This window comes from Scophthalmus maximus, chromosome 9 (genome assembly GCF_022379125.1).
Source record: "Scophthalmus maximus strain ysfricsl-2021 chromosome 9, ASM2237912v1, whole genome shotgun sequence".
Classification (NCBI taxonomy): Eukaryota; Metazoa; Chordata; class Actinopteri; order Pleuronectiformes; family Scophthalmidae; genus Scophthalmus; species Scophthalmus maximus.
The window spans coordinates 17,157,305-17,178,495 of record NC_061523.1 but is presented as its reverse complement, the minus strand read 5'-3'; the positions used below and the strand labels follow the sequence as shown (position 1 = coordinate 17,178,495).

Genomic DNA, 21,191 nt, shown 5'->3' with positions numbered 1-21,191 from the left:
ATATTTTAGCTATGGATATAATGTTTTTTATTCCTTTATTTTTAGTCAGGGTTTGCAGCTCCTTGATCTATTTTAGCTAACCGTTTTTACCATTACACAGTATGGGTTTCCGTCTCCAGAGGTATTCTCATGATCCTTGAAATGTCTGCCTTCAAAACAGAATGTTAAAATGTTTGCCCCGACATGAAACCAACACTTAAAACAAACATTTCCAACGCCAGCGTCATTCTATTCAGCTCTTCCTCTTCTCCTCAGAAACGTACAGTAAAATGTGATAGCTTCACGAGCCACAGCACAGTCTGCTGAAATGCTGTATTAAAGGCTGGTTTACCCTCTAGACATCTGTGGGATCATGAAAACACATTTTGAACATAAAGCACAACCTGCTGATGAACTTGGATGGGGGCAGGGGTCTGGCTTTGTCATGTTTACAGGTTAAGAGGAGATCTATGAATACGAAAATGTAGATATAATTTTGTCATGGCTCCCCTCCAGTACATCCACTCCATCGGACAAATATAATATCAATAATCAAATAGACTGTATATAAAAATGGTATATACCAGTACGGAAAGTAAAGCCAATGCTTTAGTACCACTCCATTGGTTGCAAAAAGAAGTCTATAGAAGTATATGAGAAAATGACCCTTCTTCTCAATTGATATATAATGTCAGTAAACATATTCCTGGGTAGTTTATGGTCTTAATCTCAAGTTTAAAATCTTCTTCAATGCAGCATGATGTTCATCTTGCATATTATGGCCCCATTTAGTACAATAGACGATTAAGCACAGTATGCATTGATGGATGGATACATCACAATTGACAATTACTACCCACCAATGGGTGCAGCTTGCGGGTGTCGGTGGATGTGCTGTGGTTGAGCTCTGTTAGGCCCACTCCTGCTCCTCCAAATACTACTACTACTTAGGCTCAAATAAAATTGTGTCTTCAAATTCAAACGTTCAACTTGATCAAAAACAGAACAAAAGTGAAAGAGATAGTTAATAGAAGCCAACAGTCAGGAAGGGGCAGTTAATGTTTGTACTTAAACCAAAGCAGGTTTTTTACCCCACACGACACTGAGAAAGATCCTGCTCCTGTTCCTTATTTAGAGCCACAAAAAAAAAAAAAAAAGTCACACCAGCTGTCCCCCGTCTCAATTATATTCTCCCAACCAGTGGTAAAAAAAAATACTGACAACCATTCATTTGTTCTTTCCTCTGGTGCTAAATTTTCATGTCTTTCATCCGTGGTTGACCATGAGGAGACAATGATAACGAATTGTGCTGCAAATCTGTGTCAAATTATGATGTTCCTGATTATTTTTTTCTTTATTGCATGAGACAATGTTAAGTCGTACAATCATAGAACCACACTATTGGGAGCATAATGTGCTGTGTTCCTCCAGTGGGTCTTCAAAGTATTTTTCAGTGTTATTAAAAAGGAGGGCAGACTGCCGCTGACATGCAACGCACACAGGGGCCATGGCAACAGACCCGAGAGCTTCTCATCAGTACCCATAGTCCCAGTGTGATAGCCCAGTGTCTCTGCATAGGACTATCACCCCCTCTTTTATTGTGTCTTCAAGGCAGAAGCATGGTGTAAACAATGTTTGAACAATTATGAGCCCGTATGTCTCCCCGCAGCTCTGTCAGGAATTGTTCTAACAGTCTACCTTGTTACAGGCATGGTTGGTTTGTTCTATATGTTATAAGGCACAGATGAAGTTGTGATGGGAGGGGGGTCTGTTCTGTGAATATCAGCCGTGCTGTGATCATAAAAGAGGAGAGGTGGTCACACTCTGGTTACAGCAATTCCAACTTTGATCATTGTGACTATTAGCCAGAGATGTCTGCTGAAGCTGCTGCTGTTGGCATTTGTTGCAGAAACTGTGTCGTGGCATTTTTGCGGACAAACTGAAGGTACAACGGTTATTATTGCTTTCCATGCACAATTTTATATGCATGAGTTGGAACACAGGTAAATGCACTACATGCAGAGCCACAAAAAAAAAACATCCTTCGCTGACTTTAAACAAAATGTAACTTGGACTGCTTTTCTTCTCATTTTTAGTGGCTCAAAAACTTTCCGGTTGTTGTTAATGTCATTCATCTGGCCAAATGATTGCCTTGCGTCTAAATGATGCAAATTGCAGCCTTACAGCTCTCACAAGCTGTTCCTTAAATGCCACTTAGCTGCTGGATGCCAGAGTGTGCTCTTGTTGATTTATTAGGAGGTGGAATGGCTGAAAACCAGCAGAGCGACAAGGAGACGTATCCACCATAGAGGTCAGTCTCTTTGTGACGGTGTGCCTTCCAGTTCAGATGCTTGCAGTCACTGCTTGCAGTCTTTTGTCTGCTGAAGTCTGTTTCAGATTCTGAGATATGCATCTGAATGCATCTGAATCTCTCGGGATACCTTTGTTGAATATTTCATAAACCACAACGGCCCTTTTATTACAGGAGACTGGTCGTATTCAAATAATGTGTTCACCTCAACAATAAGCAACAGGATTCATTCAGCGTTCCTGACAAGGAGCAGATTGTTCTGCAGCTCGGCAGAGTAGTTACTTGGCAGGGGAAAGAATGGAGGGAAGATGCAGCATGGAACAATGAAAGCGAGGAAAAGAAAACAACACAGTCATAGCCATGGCCTTTTTGTTGGTTAACTTCATTTCTTTATTTTTACATTTTCCTGGTTGCGGCTGCTGTATAAGCCATTTTGATATCATGTTCACTTGTGGAATTTGGGGAACGTTACATCATTTGTCATGTCCTGAAAAAATGTTTATACGCCATCTTTAAAGGCCGTGTGAAGTCCCCTATGTTCTCTCTTCCAGTTGGCAGTGGGAGATTAAAAAAAATACCCTCTCGGAATCTCTTTTTTTCTCCATGATATTGAGATGAAGAAGAAAAAAGCCGTCATTTCCTCTTTTTAGTTTATCTAGGGTTTCACTAAAATGTTCGTAAAAAGGTTGAAAGCAGATCAAACACTGGTTAAATGTAAGTTTGCAACATTTCTTTTTCAGCCAGGAAAAGGTTTGTGTCACATTTCCTTGAAGACATAACTGTGTGTCTCAAAAAACCTCTATGGCATATAGTTAGAGCACACAGTGTGTGTGCGTGTGTGTGTGTGTGTGTGTGTGTGTGTGTGTGTGTGTGTGTGTGTGTGTGTGTTGTGTATTTTGTTAAAGTTAGAAGGAAAGAAAAAAGAGAGTAAAATGTACTTTTTAAGCAAAAAGTCCTGGGACATAGTTTATTCCCTGAGCTGTAGTACAAAGAAAATAAAACTCTTTGTTGTTTTCACTTTGATTTTTATCGAGATCATAGAAACAAACAACACATCGAACAACAATATGTCCCAGTCGGTGAGTTTGTTTCACAATAGTGTGTTGACCAAAAGCACTGAATAGCTCCCAGTGTTCCCCTTGCCCTCCTCCCTCCTGAACGCAGCTCTATTATGGGCACAGTAGCACGTATCAAGGTGATTTATTGCCAGAAAGGGCTCAAGTTGTTTAAAATGACTGGTGTGATTAGTCATATATGCTTCAGAGCTGGAGAAGGGGTGCACAGTGCTCCTGTAAATTAACAGCAGCTGCAGACTGTGGTCGACCACAGCAAGGTGGTCAAACGTGGTAAGCGGCAGAGTCGCTGGGGGACAGGGAGAGAAAGTGGGTCATTACATCCCCTTTCAGGTATGAGGAGGATGACAGTAGAGAGAGGTAGACCACATCCAAGACTCAGAGGCTTTGCAATGAATTGATTTAAGCAATAAAAATAAAACAGGAGAAATATGATAGTGTGTGAGTTCTGCCAAAATTCCTCTTGAGTTACTGCACAGATTTGCTCCATATATTCCAGAGTGCAGGCCCCAAGATATCGGCATGCTCCATTATTCCCGACAAAAAGGTACATCTGGAAAAACATTTTTCTTACCTCCGCCAAGGAGGCTATCTGATTGATGGTGGTCTGTTTGTTTGTTTATTAGCAAGATTACTCAAATTTTTTATGGACGAATTTGCATAAAAGCTTAAGCAAAGATTTGTCTCGGCCATGGTAACAGGTGATTACATTTTGGATCCAGGAATTCTTCACTTCATTGCAGGATAGGGCAAAACTTGACATTTTGAGTCATATCTTCACGAATACATTTTTTAAAAATATGTATGTTTAATATATGTCAGATGGAGATGGGAATGCAACTTTTGGGTGAGATAGCACATAGGTGGGGGATTACTCAGCCTTGGCGGAGGCCTGCTCTTTTATGTTACAATCTAAATTTGTGTGAGTTCACGATCGCTGGCGATTTCTTCTCAAATACATTCTTAAAATGAACATTGACCCAGCACTGTATTGAAGTGCCACAACTGAGAATCATCATCTCTTTTGTCTGAATTCAACCTTTTTCATGGAGGGGAGAACCCTTTTCTTCTTCATCTCAAGAATTAACTTCACTTCACTGAGCACTGTTTTAAAGCATTATTTCCTTCATTCCTCCACTTTTTTTTAGCCTCTACCGAGCTTGCCAAGGACAAGTCAAACTTTAGCTGCCTTCACAATGAACCTTCAGATTGCAGCCAAATAACTATTTTCAATGGGTGTGTGGAATGGGAAGAATCTTTAAAGAAATAGTTTGACATTTTGTGAAAAATGCTTATTCCATTTCTTTTTGACAGTTAAATGAGAAGACTACTACGACTCTCATGTCTTGAGAATTAACTACGCACAACTGCACATTAAATGAAAAGAGAAACCCCACCCTTGGATACTTTTACTCCAGGAGTGTTTTTCTGATGGCAGCATTACATTCTGGTCTTTTGAATTTTCTATCAGTGGGGGATTTTTATACTTTTTCTTTGTCTGCAGGGGATTTCTGTGATTATTGAAAACCGGTGCTAAATGTTGAGAATAGAAAAAAGCTTTTGATCTTTGCTCCAGTGAGACTTACTCCAAAATCTGACCTTTACCACTAACGTTTTAGTTGGTTATATGTGTTTCTCTGAGAACATCTGGGTGACATCACACTATGTGATGGCAAGTCATCTGCTAGACAAAGAAAAATATGCAATCAAACAACAGAATTGGCTCTGAAGGTGGGTCACTGCCAGTAGATGTTTATTTTAACGGTGTTAATGTGCTTTAGGAAGATGGCTCCATTAAGCTTTTGCAGCTTGACACATTCTAGCTTAGTCTTTGAAAGGCTAATGACCTTAGCATTTTCTTTAACTGGCCTTTGGCATTGGCAGCTGCAAAACATTTTAACATCAAATTGATGCTGAAAGTAATTGCTTGGGTGAATTCCCAAAAGCACTTTAACCTCATGCCAACCTAGTTTTATCTTTTCATTTAATGCTACATACACCACATACTCAAGATTGTGATTTTTGTCTGGCTTCCAAAAACATTAAGATACTGCAAAAATGCATTAGTTGAAACCCAAGTGTGCAGCAACAACATAAATTTCAGCAAGATCCAAGGAGCTTTACATTATTTTTTGTCAGTCCAGTGAGTAGTAAATATTCTTCACTCGATTTGAGTTAAAACATCCGTTGGTGTTTGTTGGTGCTATTGATAGAACTTCCTGGAGATAAAAAGAGGGTAAACTTATGTTACTTAATTGCTCACATCCATCTATTTACTTCCACATGTAACAAAACCACTCAAAAGACTGTTGCTAATTACAACGGAGACATTTCAGTGCCTTACAAATGTTTATATTTAGAGCCTCTGTTTGCATCCTTTCATTATACACTGACTGGCTGCAGCCTATAGACAAAAGTTGAGACTAAATGCAAACAAATTTTTCTGAATTCGCTTCCAAGAAAGCTCCATGGTTTTTTGATCTTAATGTTGCATATATTTTATTGACTAAATATATATAATTGGGCGGAGAGTTAAACATTAAATAAACCCTTGTTCTAGTCCTAAAATGTAGACAACTCTGAGCAGAGGTTTCTTTGATGTAATAAAAGCTCACAACCATTTACAGTAACTTCTTTGCCATATTGTGTTGATATGGTCAATTTTTTAAACTCAAATCATCCCGTCTGTGAAAATAAATAACTTTTTGGGGGGGCTGTATTTAGCTAACTTCTGTGTGCTTGGACTTTAAAGAATAAGGAAACATCCTGGACCACATCAGAGGAGTGCTTACTTAAGAGAAAGAGCCAAATCCCCTGGATCATTCCGAACTGTGATGTGGATGACAACACTCCAGGGTCTATTTCCACCATTGACACCCGCCGCCTCATGGCAGTTGCTCTGCCAAGCGTAAAAAAGCAGGACATTGGCTAAACCCAGCCTCAGCGTGTGTCTCTCACACTGTTGGGTCGTAAAACAACATTCATATATGAATATGATATATTCTTCTTTAGTGGCAGTGAACACAATACACTGGGCCCCAAATAACTATATTCAGAGCATAATAGGACGTTTAGGGCTGATTAACATTAATGATAATATACTGGAGGGACACAGCGACATACTGACACAGATACACACAGCAGAGGGCCTCTTGTAGCAGAGCTGCACAGTGACCCTCTCAGAGGACCATAAATGTGCTTCTAGTTACTGTCAAAGACACGGCACACTCCGTGTCCAGCAGAAGAAAGGTGAGTCCAACAGAAGCTTCTCATGGCTGGTTAACTCGGACTCTGTCCATGCTCCACCGAGCAACGGTCGGCCCCCAGTGTCCCCTGACGCTCCAGGTCTCATACTACGCGGTCATGAAGCCAAACCTCTGACTGTCGTCGGGCTGTCACTTCTCATGTGTATTTTTTACGTATGCTGGGAGATGAGCAGCTACAGCTGTTTTTAATCTAAGATTTTACTTAATTTTCTTTACGATTAGTTCATCACTAACCAAGCTAGCCATTAGCTGTCTGAGGCTTATGTGTTGCTTGGACAACTTTCTAGGTAACTGGCTGGCTTTAAATTTCCTTCAAAACATATTCATTGCTGCACATAAGTCAGATAAAATTGTATGTCTACGACATAGGGTTAATATTCATGAAGTTATTAAATCTTTTATCTTTGACCATTAAGACGAAAAAGTTTTTACATAAACAAAACGGTTCATGTGTTACTTTATTTGATCTAATAACTAATAGTTAATATGTATGGTACATTCATGTAACAGATGCAGTAAGAAACTTAAAATGTGTAGCTTCATGTGTTGTGTTTAGCATTGTGGGAGCACTACACAATTAAGAACCATTTTTGTATTGAAATAAAGGGTAGGTGTAAAAAAGGTTTACATTCAACCTGTAATTTGTTAATTCTGTAGAAATGCCCTATGTTTTATTTCATACCTTGTTGGTGGGAGTAATTGCTTTTTTTCTAGTAATTTATTTTCTTTGGATTTTTGTGTGACCATTTAATGACTGAAATAATTTTAATCAATGTGTCACAATGTCCATGAAAAATCTCCTCATTGTCAAAGACACTGAAGCATAGGATAATGCACTAGTGTCATTAAATGGCTGATGTACAGTGACATACTGTATTTCCACCATTTGCAACATGTGGCTCTGCGCCATATTTTGCTTGCTGTCAGGTCGTTTTCAGTGAGATTAATGTCATGCACTGCCAGTGAGCTCATTTTACCCTGTTCTGACTAAGTTGATGACACATTAGTGACTGACTGGTATTTTCTAAATTACATTTTCAAAGCTGGGGGCAGTCCAGAAACAACTGTCTGTATACAGTTGGCATCACAAAACAGCTACCTGCATGTGTTTGGCAACCAGAGACCATTCTTACTTCATTTATCCAAATTGTCAAGGCCTTGGGAGTTGAAAGGCTTGGTAATCAGTGTCCACAAGCATAATCCCCATGGTCTCAAGACACCACACAATCAGATCCCTCTCTCTCACTCTCTCTCTTTTGTTATTTGTCCCTCCTTCTCCCTCTCTTTCTCTCACATTTTATACAATAACTCACTTTGCAAGTGTAAACGTATCCACAAATATGCAAACTGCACAGTGTCTGAGTGAATGACAACATGTTTTTACATGTGTGAAGACCATCTGCACCACTGGCTGGGGATTCTATACCAGCTATAATTATTTCCCTCGCGGATCCTCATTTTCAAGTAGCATTCTCCATAGGAACCTGCTCCTGCTCGTCTCTCAGTTTAATGCATCTGCCAGGTGTTTGTTTTCATTACGTGGAATATTCTTGTGTTTCTCGTGAAACTTGAGCAGGGGTTTGTGTGTGTGTGTGTGTGTGTGTGTGTGTGTGTGTGTGTGTGTGTGTTTAATTGTCATTATTCTAGGGAAAGATTAATTATTCTGGCAGAAACTGTGTTTGCTTCTATTTGTAAAAGGTTACACCTCTGCAGTGGTAATTTACAAATTGCCTAACAGAGATGTTCCATTTTTATTCCGGAGGAAATGAGAAACTCTGATAAATAAATTAAAAAAACTCCCCAAAAAAATTAAGGAAAAACATTGCCAACCAGAGTGCAACCCGAGTACTTGTGAGACATTTTCAGTTCTCATGTGACTGCCCATGTGAAGAGACTTGAGCTCTGAAAAATAAGTCTGGTGCAGGTTGTTGGAAGACAAGGAGCCAGCAGTAGAGGCAGGGGACACAAAGAGCGAAAGAGAATTTCCTCAGCGTCACTGGCAAGAAAGCTGGGTTGATCATTCCCAGCTGTTCTGGGTTGAAACTCTTTAATAAAAACAAATTATCTTCTTTTATACCTGGGAGACAAACTTCGTTGCCGACATGTTTCTCTTTATTTTTTTGTTCTGTAAGTCATTTATGAGACACTTGAGGCAAGCTCTAGAGCTAGATTTCTGAAAAGAAGTGCACAACAATAATGATATATTCAGAGATGTAAATCCTGGACAATTAACCACTGATGAAAGCTGTTAAAATAACAACTGAAGTCTGAAGTCACTAATTTAACATTACATAAACGACAATCTAACTTCTCGTACGCTACAATAGAAAAGATCTGCAGAATTCAAACTTTGAGTAACTCGGCACACAGACAACTATGCAGTTTCCTTGGCAGTCCAATTCAGGAATTTCCTAAAATATAGGCACTTTAATAAATATCGGCTTCTACACAGAAAAGAATAGCTAAATGCTCAATTCAGTGACTCTTTCAGCAAACTAAGGAAAGGGAAATTCAGCAATCATTAAATTGCTTTTGGAATTGCTTTTCTTGGAATTTTAACATAACGGTGGCAGGGAGACTGGGGGAGTGGGACTATATGTACATACGTATACGTGTATACATATATCCATATCATATGTCTATTGTAAAGTACAATATGAAGTCACGAGTCTATATGTTTTTAAACCAGAAACACTTTTAAAAGACTAAAACCAAAGTGACACAGTGTTCCAGGTGTGACTGTCTTTGCTGCAGCCCACCTCGATCTATCACAGGGCTGCCTATGGCTCCCAGGATGCCTGACGCAATATGCAGCCCTCACACCACCTGCCCCCCCCAAGCCTCTTGCCCACCCAACCCCCACCTCCAGTGCTGGGGTAAAACAGAATGCTTGTAGGGGTGTTATGCATTTATGAATTTATTTACAAATATGAGTAACTGGATTTAGTTACAGTTAGAATTTAAATTGACTATGGTAAGGGATTATATTTATATAGCGCTTTTCTAGTCACCCACTCTATTCACCCATTCACACACGTGCATACAGCGCTGCTATCGACTGCGTATTTTCTGTCACATTCATACACAATTATACACTTCCGGAAGAGCCGCCAGAGGCAATTCAGGGTTAAAATTGCCTCTGTAGAGCACCTACAGGGCTCAAGGTCCACTTTCAACCATATGACACAGCCTCAGTTAACACAGTTTGCTCTGTTGCCATGGGAATTATGAAGAAGGTGGGATGCAGTTGAAAGCCTCGGGAAAAAATGTATCAAGTAGAGAACTAAAATTGATGGTTCATTCATGTGTCACGATTACTGTCTCAGTCAACAAATCTAACATTGTAACCTGGCTCTTCTCACTATTACATCGTTATAAATGTGTTTTCCTTTCTGCTCAAGTTCGCCACTTTTGGTATTTGTCTATTCAATGTCCACTAGTCCAGGTGGTGATCAAAATAAATCTTTAAATAAAAAGATTGTATATTATTTTATAACATTTATTAATGACACATTTAAAAGCGGGTACGTTGTGGTTTATATGAGTTTTGTTTTGTTGAGGTACAAATTTCCAACCTAGTGATCTACCTACTTAGCCAAAATTGCTAGCTGACTGCAGATCAACCTCTTAGCTAGTTGCTAGATAAGCAGGTCTACCAAACAAACAAACCACATATTTGAGACCAGCAAGAACATGCATGTTGTGTAGAGTATATACTATATTTTGGCAAATTATTTCTATTTGCACCACCCCAACATGAGTGACAGGAATCTAGTTCCGCCTGACTGGATCTTCCATCTCTTAACACTCAAGGACAACTACAAGGACATATTGTCATCAACTCATCTCTCTCATTCCCACAGCCGCCTCCTCTATAGATGCACATATGCACATGCTCTCTTTCTTTTAAACACGCACACGCAGACAGAGAACCAGAAGCGACCCACTCACCTGTAACAACGTCTCCATGACCTTTGTTTAATGTCCCCGAATGCCACACTAGAACCTATTCACACAAACAACCTGCAGAGCTGTTCATGTCTGCCGCTTCTCATTCACATTGCGAGTCCTTGTTTGAAACCATCTAGGTGGAGGTTGTTAAGAACCACTTCAGACAGAAACCTTGAACAGAGTAAATAAACAAGGCATTGTCTGTGAAGGCTTCAGCCCAGATCAGCTGGCACTCCTGAGCTAGAATATTTTTCCTAGCTGTGGAGATCTGAATTCCTTATTTCATACTGTACAACAGTCTGATGCATCTCATGATGTGGGGAAAAAAGTCCAGCTGTTCAAGAAGTATATTGGACAGAGTGTGAGGCACTTCTTTCAAATAGATAACAAGTTTGGTTTCGCAGCAATCAATGTTTATTCCACAGTGCTGGGTTGTTTGCTATGTAACCGTTTAGTGATCAAATACACTGTTAAAAGAACAATGACATACAAAGACATCACTGTTGTCGCTGTTTTGCTTTCTTTGAAACTAACTTCTCTTATTCCTGCAAGTTGTTTTTGTTCTTCAGCTGGCTCTTACAAGTTATAAAGTGGGTGAGACAAAAGGGAGACTGTCCTGAACTTCAGCTTAGAGACTGTGGCACATAGCTGCAGTAGGGAAACTCTTTGAATTTTGAAAAAAGTCAAAGAAAAAGAAATCAGGAAATGTTATTTCAGATTTTCAAATAAAGTCAATTTTCATTAAGAGAGGATAATTAAGCAAGTCAAGAACTAAAATTGATGGTTCATTCATGTGTCACAATTACCAAGCTCAGTCAAGTCTTTGTTGGTATTTTCATTTAATGTCCATTAATTAAAGAGGGATTAGTTCGCACAGCTTCATCTGGATTACTGCTCATATCCTTTGAGATTTCCTTCATACAGTAGATTTAACCCCTGAACCATTTTCTATAAATGGACAATTACTTTAGGTTTGTGTATTTGTAAATACAAAAAACATACCCACTGAAACTTTAATGTCCCAGTGTTTAATAATTTAGGAGTTCTATATGCTAAGTCAGATTTTCAGAGTCCTTGAAAGTGAATGTAAAATGAATTGGAGCCTTATGTGCTGGCCTTTAATCTATCTGCTCAGTGTCATATGAGAAGCCAATTAACTTTCACATTTTTTTGCAGCCAAGTGACACTTTCTGTGAATTAATACAGATGGAAAAGTACAGGATGAGTACACAATGAAACTCTTATATCTCAGAGAATATTTTTAAACCAATGTAGGATGAAAATAATGAGAATCAATCATGGGTATTACAATGGGGCAAAAGAAATGTGTTGTCTTCTAAAATCCACCCACTTTCGCAATATAAATCACACTGAAGATCCCCCAATGAGGCATCTATAAGTATCAAAAGATGCCATACAGAGGTTATTCATTTCTGTTTTCAGAATGCCAATTATGGTGCCCAGCAGCAGCTTTGGATATTGAACCAGTTGAAGTCAAACTGTTTTAATACATTATTATCTATTTGGAGCTTGTGCAGTTGGGAGATTCTCACTGCTGGATTTTCATCAAAAGTGATAGCCTGCTGAAAATGTAATTCACTATTTTAGTATAAATCAATAAGACTCCAGTATCTATCCCCCCATTGCACCTTTATGTTAATATTAAAGATATGCTCAAATAGAACGTTAATTCACCACACAGACTTTCAGACTGTTTAATAGCCCCAATTTTATCCATAACTGCTCAATTGACACTTAAATTTCAAGCCCATCTTGATTTGGCTTCTCCTGACAATTTTAAAGTTCTACTTCTCTTTGGAGCAAAGGATACTGTCACCCATGTTAATGGAGATTTATAGGCTGGTGCCATTCTAACTGTGATCTTCTATTAAGAATTATATCCCATTCGATCATTATTACTCTGTTCTCCCACCAAAGGAAAAGGAGAAGTCCTTGCACTTTATTTAAATGTTCTGGATCCTGAGCATGAGAAAGCAGACAAAACATGTTAAATGCTGAACATGTAAAAGAGTTTGATTTGAAAGCTAATTTCACGTTCGAGCATTAGAAGACATGCAGATGTTTCAGATGAGGGGTATAAATCCTGATGGACTCCCATCTGAGTGTATTCATTAATCATGTGTCTCATTGGCGAGGCTCTGATTTGGCACTGGGACAGATGAAGATGAACTCAGCAATATATTTCTCATCATAACACCACCCTCAAATAAATATTAATAGCATATTTTCAGCTGTGGGCAGGAATCGTTTTTCAGTCGGGGAATTTTGTGAGCTATCCATGCATGTCCAAGAACAGCACATGAGCAAGCAGTTGTGATAAACACTGCTCTAATTGTAGAGAAGGCTTCAACTGCACCGGAGACTCAAACTGTCTTTATTTCATTTACTTCTGCACACACACTTTCATCAATACAATTTCTTGTTTAACCTTACAGCTTGTCAACACATTCTTCAATTAATTGCACAACTGATTGTTATTACTGAGGATAGTTAGTGAAGGCATCACTTTGAGTAGGAACTGAGAAGAAATATCCAAACATTTAGCACTTCCGTCAGCTTTACTAAGGAATTTTAACATCGTTGGGTTTATTGTTTTGGTTTTACAGTCTGCCTCTTCTCCTACTGTTTTGGCTCACCCTAACCACCCTCATCAACCAGTCAAAGATGCAGCAGGAAGCTATTTTCAACTTAAAATATAATTAAAAAACATTGAACACCACCTGCCCAGCATTAAACGACAGACAGACAAAAGGTATAGCCACTAGTTGGTGAACATAGTGGGGCAATAAAAGGGCCAGATATTTCCTTCGGGCAGAGCTAGAAGAACAGTGGATGTTGGACTTACATTCTTTTGTTTGCCAGAAGCACGGCTCCAAATGCTAATGTCACTCTGTCTGCTGGGTGTGTTAATAAGCAACTGTTCTCCATAAAAAACTCCATTAAAACTTGTGATAGATGTCAATGTGTTTGCAACTTGGCTGCCTGCAAGTGGTCAAAAGAAAATGAATTAATGCAGAGGTTTAGCATATTACAAATGTATGTATAACAAGCATTTTAAGTCAAACTTTCTTTTTCTATCCTGTGTGAGCCTGTTAGTCAGACTAGTCTTCCATTTTGTTTCACTTCATTATTCACCCTGACATTGTGTCAGCTGTTTCCTGTTTATTATCAATCAGAGGCAAGCGGCATATTGTTCCAGTCGTCCATTCTGAGTCAAGCTGTGGTACCGGTTGCCAAGCGCAATTAACTATGTCTGGGGCAAAAAAAAAATTGATTCAAGGGTTGTTTTTTCTGTAAGTTGACTTGCAACAACCTGTAGAGCTGTGTCATTCTCATTGTCATTTCTTTCTCTTGTCATTTTTTTGGAATTTTCTGACACTGTTTTTCATGGACGTAGCTATTTTTTTCTGGCCCTGTCACAGAAAGATGTCTTGAGCCCTAATCCTGCAAAAAACAAAGAAAGTTGTATTTTCCAACCGGGGAAACAGCTGTCAATGAGAACAACACCAGGCCTGTTTATTTTTTATGCTACATTTTAGCAGACCTCTTTATATTCTATGGTGCAAAATGACAATATATGGCCGATGCACAAGTCACAGTGGTGTATGTTCTTTTGTGTCATCACAGGTGTACGACCACCAGTACAAAGCCTTGTTGGATGGTATCGAGACAGAAAGCATGTTGGAGATTGACCCAGGTCAGCGAGTGGAGATCTTCAGAATCGGAAACGGAAACGAAGAAGTAATTGAAGTTCATGACTTCAAAAATGTAAGTAATGACCATGTTAGCGATTCTTGAATGGTGCAATAATTATGTCTTCTCTTTAGTTCAGGACAGATCATGTTCACATGCTGCCCTTTGACCTACGTGATATGGGATGGCATATTAATACCACTCTACTTTCATGGACATTTGTGCCGTGTCTACTCACTTTAATATTTTCGTTTTTTCACGCAACCTTGCCTTAATTGGGGTTAGTGGTTACAAAATCTAATGTTTACCAATATCAAATCTTTTATTGAACAAAATAAACAATGCAGTTTACATTTTACGTAAAATAGTTTATTTTCTTAATCCAAGTTCTATATATTAGATGTATTTTTTTTCTTTTAATTAATAGTTATCTATGATTAAGTTAATGGTTAAACTTAAATATCAAGCCTCATTTACATTTCCTTGTCATAAAGGTTTGATAACAACCTCTTGGGAATTATTGACAGACTATAGAAATGTGAATGTTATTCATAAACCATTTGGTGACACCAACTGACAACATTAATCCTTTACTGATATCATATTTTCTTCTTTACCAGTATTTTGTCCTCCTTTGACAATCAATGAAAAAAAACAAAATAATGAAAATTCTCTGTTTCCAACAATATTTTTGTCTCCAGAAGAACTCATTAACTTATCTTCCATTCCTTAATCCTTATTGAGTGTGCAGGAGGTAACACATGCTGCACCTTGGAGAAGGGTGTGTTCTACTTGACTGGGTAATGAATGCTCTTACTCTCACACCATTATGTACTGTATTATGTGTGGTTGCAAGGCTGAATGTTACACTTTATCCCAAAAAACAAGCGTCTGTGAGTTATTGTTTTAGTTTTTTTACAATGGTCTTTGTGAATCTAAATGTCTGTATGATGGAAACCTAGAGCAGAACCAGAAAACCTTAACCTCTGCAATCACCCTCTATTTCTTTTACACACACACACACACACACACACACACACACACAGCCTGTTGCTTGTTCCACTTCCTGTTAAGTAAAGCACATTCCCTGAGGAGATTGGTTTGATAAAAAACAAGCAAATGAGCAGCGTAATTCCTAGCATATTGTGATCAAAAAACAGGAAGGAAACCCACACAAAACTTACAGTGAGGTTAAAGTAAGTGGTGGCTTGTTCACAGACGTTAGAATTGATTTTTTTAACTTTTTTTTTCTTTTTATAAACGGAACCTTACATTTTATTACAGAAACCAAAGCCACGTCAAAAACAATCTCCATCAAGCCCTAGGGCTGTGTGAGGAAAGGTAAATGAGGGGATTATGCCACCAGGACAGTAGACCACAGGCAAAATCCACTCACTATTGTTTCAGACTCATTTAAACAGCAGAGGAAGAATAAAATTAAGATGGATATCCTGAGAGGAAACTGCAAAAGTAATTTTAACATTAAAACAAAGGAACATGGAAAAAAAACAAAACAGTTTCATTTCAGTTATGGCTGATTCAACAAAAACATAATGCAGTAAACCTTTGCTGAAATGCCTCTTCTCTACTGTCACTCACGGTACAAAACCTCCAAAGCCTATAGCATTGTCAATGGATGCTATATAACACCTCCGTGGTGGCGATCTAGCTGTAACATCTCAAAACGCTCTAAGACACTCAAGTCGGCAGGTTTTGAGCTGATCCCATTCACCATCATTACGATTTGAATGCTTTGAGAAGATTCTGCTCATAAAGGCTATGGCCAACTGATAGACATGTACTATTTGATGTATTGAGTCACCACTTTGTCGTCTTTTGTGTAAGTAAACTGTCATAAGAATGCAACGCAAGCTATAAATACATATACCGTGAGGAAACCAACTAAGTGAGTGGCTCTGTAACGGTATTATTCAGTCAATTGCTAAATGTGTTTCATGGTTATCACTTGCCGTATGTAATTGTGTGAGTGTTGGCAGGTTCTTTGTCAGACCAAATCAGATGTAAAAACCCATCGATCTCATTAACGATTGGATTATTAGATTGTAATGTATAGTGCAAGTCAAATTTATATACATAGCACATGTAACCACTGTCGGCTTCAGGATCTTGATTCAGATTTGTTCTTATCTGTTCGAATTAAGTAACTTTTAGGTGCCATGTGTTTAGGCAAATGTCATGAGTAAGAAATGTCCCTTAAATGCAGAAAATAATGTCGTTAAGATCAAGGAATTGACCAAACTGTTTTCACGAGTTTAGACCTTTATTCACAGGCGCTGAATGGTTCATGCATTTTCATTTTATTTATTCTCTTGACTAGATGGAGATGAGCATCTTGCACATGGATACACCAAGTGGATATTTCCACATTGCCTGTTGAAATGACATCGCTTTTCCATTTTTCATCCCTGTGTTAATGCGTCTTTCTTCATTTTCTGCTTGACCAACCTCAGTAATCATTGTATCTCTTCACAACACTGCCCTCTCCTCTTCTGCTACAACTCACCAATACAGCAGAGCCAAATTAAACAGAGACTCATCACAATCAAGCCCAGCATAAACATTATGCTTTTATGCTTGAGACTATTATTGCCCCATCCCTTTTTCTGCACAGATGAAATTACATGCAGTAAATTAAAGTAGGCATCACTTTGTATCATGTCTTGTGCGGCTGGTATCTGGTTTTCAGAGTGACGGCACCACGGAAAATGGAGAAATGGCACCCACATGATCAAGTTAACCGATTCAAAGGAGATGTCATAGCACACCGTGTTACTGTAATTAAATTTAGATTGAATCAAGTCCTTTTTCATGGACCCACTCACACAATTTTCGGTTGATACAATTTTAAAGCAGCCGTGGCAGATGTAGATCCTGCAGTCTGTTCTAATACAGTATGCTGAATGAGCAGCTCGGCTCTGCAGAAAATACATTGGAATGAATCTGATTTGAAGAAAGTCTTTCAGACTTAATCTAAGATATTTAACCAGAATATTTTAGATAAACATCGAAAGGCTGCAAGGGAAAGTGAATAGATCTTTCTTGCCTTTTGAGGCTCTGTGTGTCGGATTGAATAGAGCTACAGTCCACATGGTGTAGGATCATCAGTGGAGCTCAAGAGAGTGACTCCACACTTGACTGCACAGATTAAGAGAGTGACAGGGACCTATGACTGGCTAATTCAATGGGGGCACTCTCTGTAGAAAACACTTAATTCTCAACAATGTCACTTGGCTCTCCTGTGTGATATATCCGACTGAGAAGTATTGCCACCATGGAACACTCCGGCCTTTTTTACTTCTATTCAGCCTGAAAGCAAGCGCTGCATTGCAAGGGCCAAGCAGTCATCAATTTTCTATACCACACTGAAAGAACAGAAAGATCAAAACACACCTCACTCATTAGGCTTTAACTTCTGACTTTTTAAAAGCTTTGATTATGAGCAAAAAGCTTAGCGTTTTTAAAACGATCACCCCAGTGCTTATGGGATATTCACATCACAGAAAGCTAATGAATGATACATACATCTGAATTTCTGAGTATCCCCTCATTTCTTTTTCTTTTTTCAAAGGGAATCACTGGGATCCGCTTTGCCGAACATCAGAGGTGCTACATCCGGACCCAAACTAGGAAACTACCCACAGTGGCAGAGGTGGAAGCTGAGGACACAGACTTACTGGTATGCCTCCTCCTACAGCTGCCTGTACCTCAGCCTCTCTGGTCCTTCAGAGGCTGTCATGCATAGGCAGATAACCAGACTCGAGCACAGTGAGCACCACAGAAATCCACAGCCTGTCCATCTTATCCTATCAACCCCCACCCCTCTCACCGAAGAATAAACTGGGGTTTGTGGTGCATGTGAAACTATCTGAAAGCTGCCAACAAACCCATAGCCTCTTTGTGGCTCACATCAAATGGTGCTTGCTGTCAATCTTGGACCAATATTAATTTTTAATCATCTCCTCCAAAGGCTCTACCCAAATAGCCTAAAGGGGTAAGGGTGCAAGAGAGGTCTGAGAAAGAGGTAAGCCATTAAAATGTGTTGGGGGTTTTTTAAGATGTTTTCTTTGTAAAATTCACAAGGCTCCCTCTCCAAGTATAGAGTGATTCATTTCCATTCTCTGGGTTCTTATAGTTGTATGTGAACTTCAGCAAAAGGAATGGAAGAAATTCAATCAATCAAAATTGCCAATTTTTCAGTGTCACAGTGCAATTCACTGAGTGAGCCGTATGTTCAAAGAGAAAATCCTTCCCCCAAATGTCTCTACTGCTAGCAGGCTCATTTACATTTCACTTTGCAGCTAGGAAGAAGTGGCTGGCTCACTGCTTCATTTTAAAAACAGAATACGCCAATTGTCAGTCCAAGCAAAACCCCGTCCCACACCCAAAAACCCAACGCTGTTTTGTCTTTTCTCTCCTCTCATCTTCATAATGTCTGATCCATGTTTACAGATACTAATAACCCAGACAGCACCATATGTCCATGCCATTTCTAATTATGTTTTTTGCACATTGAAGCCTAATTGCTTCTATTCACAGCTCTACGGTGAATCATCGAAGGCCAGTAAAGTGACTTCTACCAGGACTTCGGGCTTATTACAATAATACAGGACCACTTATTATGATTGACACTAATAAAAAGATCAGTCTGTGTCATGTTCAATAAGACATTAATTCAAATCGTGTTTTAAACTGCAGTTGACATTAAGTTGTTTGGCCCAATCACAGTGTATATTCAAACACTGCAACAGGCTACCTTGCCTTATGAGACAACATTTTTATTCTGCACACTGGTAGTAGAGAGTTGATTAGGCGAAAGGCTTGTTGTGCTGGACAGGACTTTGAAACCAACTATCAGGATTCAAATTATTTCACTATTTGCTCGATTTCAGGGAACAAAAAAATCATCAGTGATTTGCTGTGTGGATTTTGTATTGCAAAAAAAAAAGAGGAAAATATGTATATATGCTTATATTGTTCCTGCTCGAGCTCTGCAACCTGGAAGATGAACAAGCTTATATTTGTGCATGGGGACATCATCTGTTCATAAACATGACACAGTGGGAATTATCATCTCATCTAATCCTCTGCAAGACACCAAATAAATGTATTTCCCAGGATGGTGAACCAATTACTCAGTTCATATATTCAAAATAGCAAAAAACATACATCTCCCTTCAATCTTCACATGAAAGTAGGTACATTTATTTTTGGCATTACTCATTCTTTTAGCAGTACACCCCAGGGTTTTTTCACCACAAAAACAACCAAGAGTACAAGGAAAATACAGCAAATATTAGGGGAGCCACATTTAGGTAATAAACAGTGACCTTGGCCTGACCTCGCCAAGGTCCGTTCTCAGAGCCCCTGATCTGTCCTCTGTGAAAATCCACCCACGTGTGACCCTGGAGAAGACCAGGACAAGTTCTTCCTCAGGTGGTGAAACACTAGAAGCTCACAGGGGTTAAAGCCAAGTGTTAATGGTTCCTAGCCTAACCCAGCCGCAGGCATTTAGGAGAGAGGGCTCAGAGCAGCCGTGGAAGGCTTTAGTGCTGAGGTGAAAAACAATGGAAAAAAATTGCGGAAAAACTGCAAGCAGCTGATAAGGAAATGCAGCCCCTGTGAGGGAGAACCAGGTGACGAACATGAATTGTTTGCCACGGTTTTTTTCCTCCCTTTTCAATTTGCCTCCTCTATGAAACATCTGAGGGAGTAATCCCTGAGCTTCATTCCAGTTCCCCCAGTATGACATGGAAATCGCCATCCTCCTCCCTCACAGCCTTTAGCATTGTCAATGGATGCTGCTTGCTCCATTAAACAGCCACTTAATATGGATGACCAAAGCTCACCCAGCAACCCAAAAACCTCCCACTCAGCCTGCAAACAGAATATCATCATCATACGATGTGAATTCAGTCCTGTAACACGGGAGGGTTTTTATTAGCTCATATTTGTCTGCACAAAGATATGAGCTATGTCAGTGGCAGGTTGACTATTCTGAAAAAACAACATTTTCAAAAACACGAGACGCATCATATTCCATATATCAACTCAATCGTAAATAACACAATATACCTCTACAGAAATATGATTCATTTAACATCATTATATTTATCAACAGCAGATATAAATTTTAAAACAATAGTGTTTGTCAGGCAGTGACCATAAGGCAAAGGTGGCTTAGCTGGGGCTATGCAGGTGAAACAGCACTGCTGCAGGGGGATACTCAGCTTTGATGTGGCAAGACTCAACTTCAATTTGCATTACACATTATTGAAACTCAGGCCCGTTATTTTTGCATGCATTTTCACAAATGTGCATATAAATGAGAAAAGAGTGATAGAGAAGAAGAATTTATTTTAGCCATCTGACAAATAATGTCTGTACCAAAGATAAAACCATGGATCATGGTCATGAGGCCCTACGCACATGCATAGTTTGGAAAAAAAAATAAAACATTACTAACTTGCGCTAACTGCACTTCTTTACCTGATCTCTTTGCATTTTGTATTATTGGACAGATTTAGTACTTATTCCAAGGTCTCCTACTGTGTTGATGCTCGAGTTGTATCCCTCAATTGTTAGTCACTTTGGATAGAAGCATCTGCCAAATGAGTAAATGTAAATGTAAATTTGTTGAGGACACAAATTTCCCTGTCAACGACTGCCAAAGTGGAACTCACAAAATTAGCACATTGTCCCCACGAGCCAATCCACTTATGAATCCATCGAGATGAATTGATTTTTTTCTGAGAAGATTCACTGTTTTAAACGCTGCTGTGACCAGGCTTTTAGTGCCCTCAAGGAAACACCAACACTCTCACTTAAAGTTACATGAATATGGGTGTCAACTAAAATTCACCACCTGTTACAGAGAAT

At 39.1% G+C, this 21,191-nt stretch overlaps 1 protein-coding gene and 1 long non-coding RNA gene across 4 annotated transcripts in view; one reads left to right on the top strand and one right to left on the bottom strand.

Moving 5' to 3' along the window:
- Nucleotides 1-21,191, top strand: part of tnmd (tenomodulin) — a 43,857-nt gene that overhangs the window by 11,879 nt on the left and 10,787 nt on the right. For both annotated transcript variants that reach the window (XM_035650393.2, XM_035650394.2), the window contains exons 3-4: nt 14,229-14,369; nt 17,884-17,991. In XM_035650393.2, coding sequence (XP_035506286.1) covers nt 14,229-14,369; nt 17,884-17,991 — 249 coding nt within the window. The remainder of the gene's footprint in view (nt 1-14,228; nt 14,370-17,883; nt 17,992-21,191) is intronic.
- Nucleotides 1-21,191, bottom strand: part of LOC118319773 — a 151,489-nt gene that overhangs the window by 126,403 nt on the left and 3,895 nt on the right. The window lies entirely within an intron of this gene.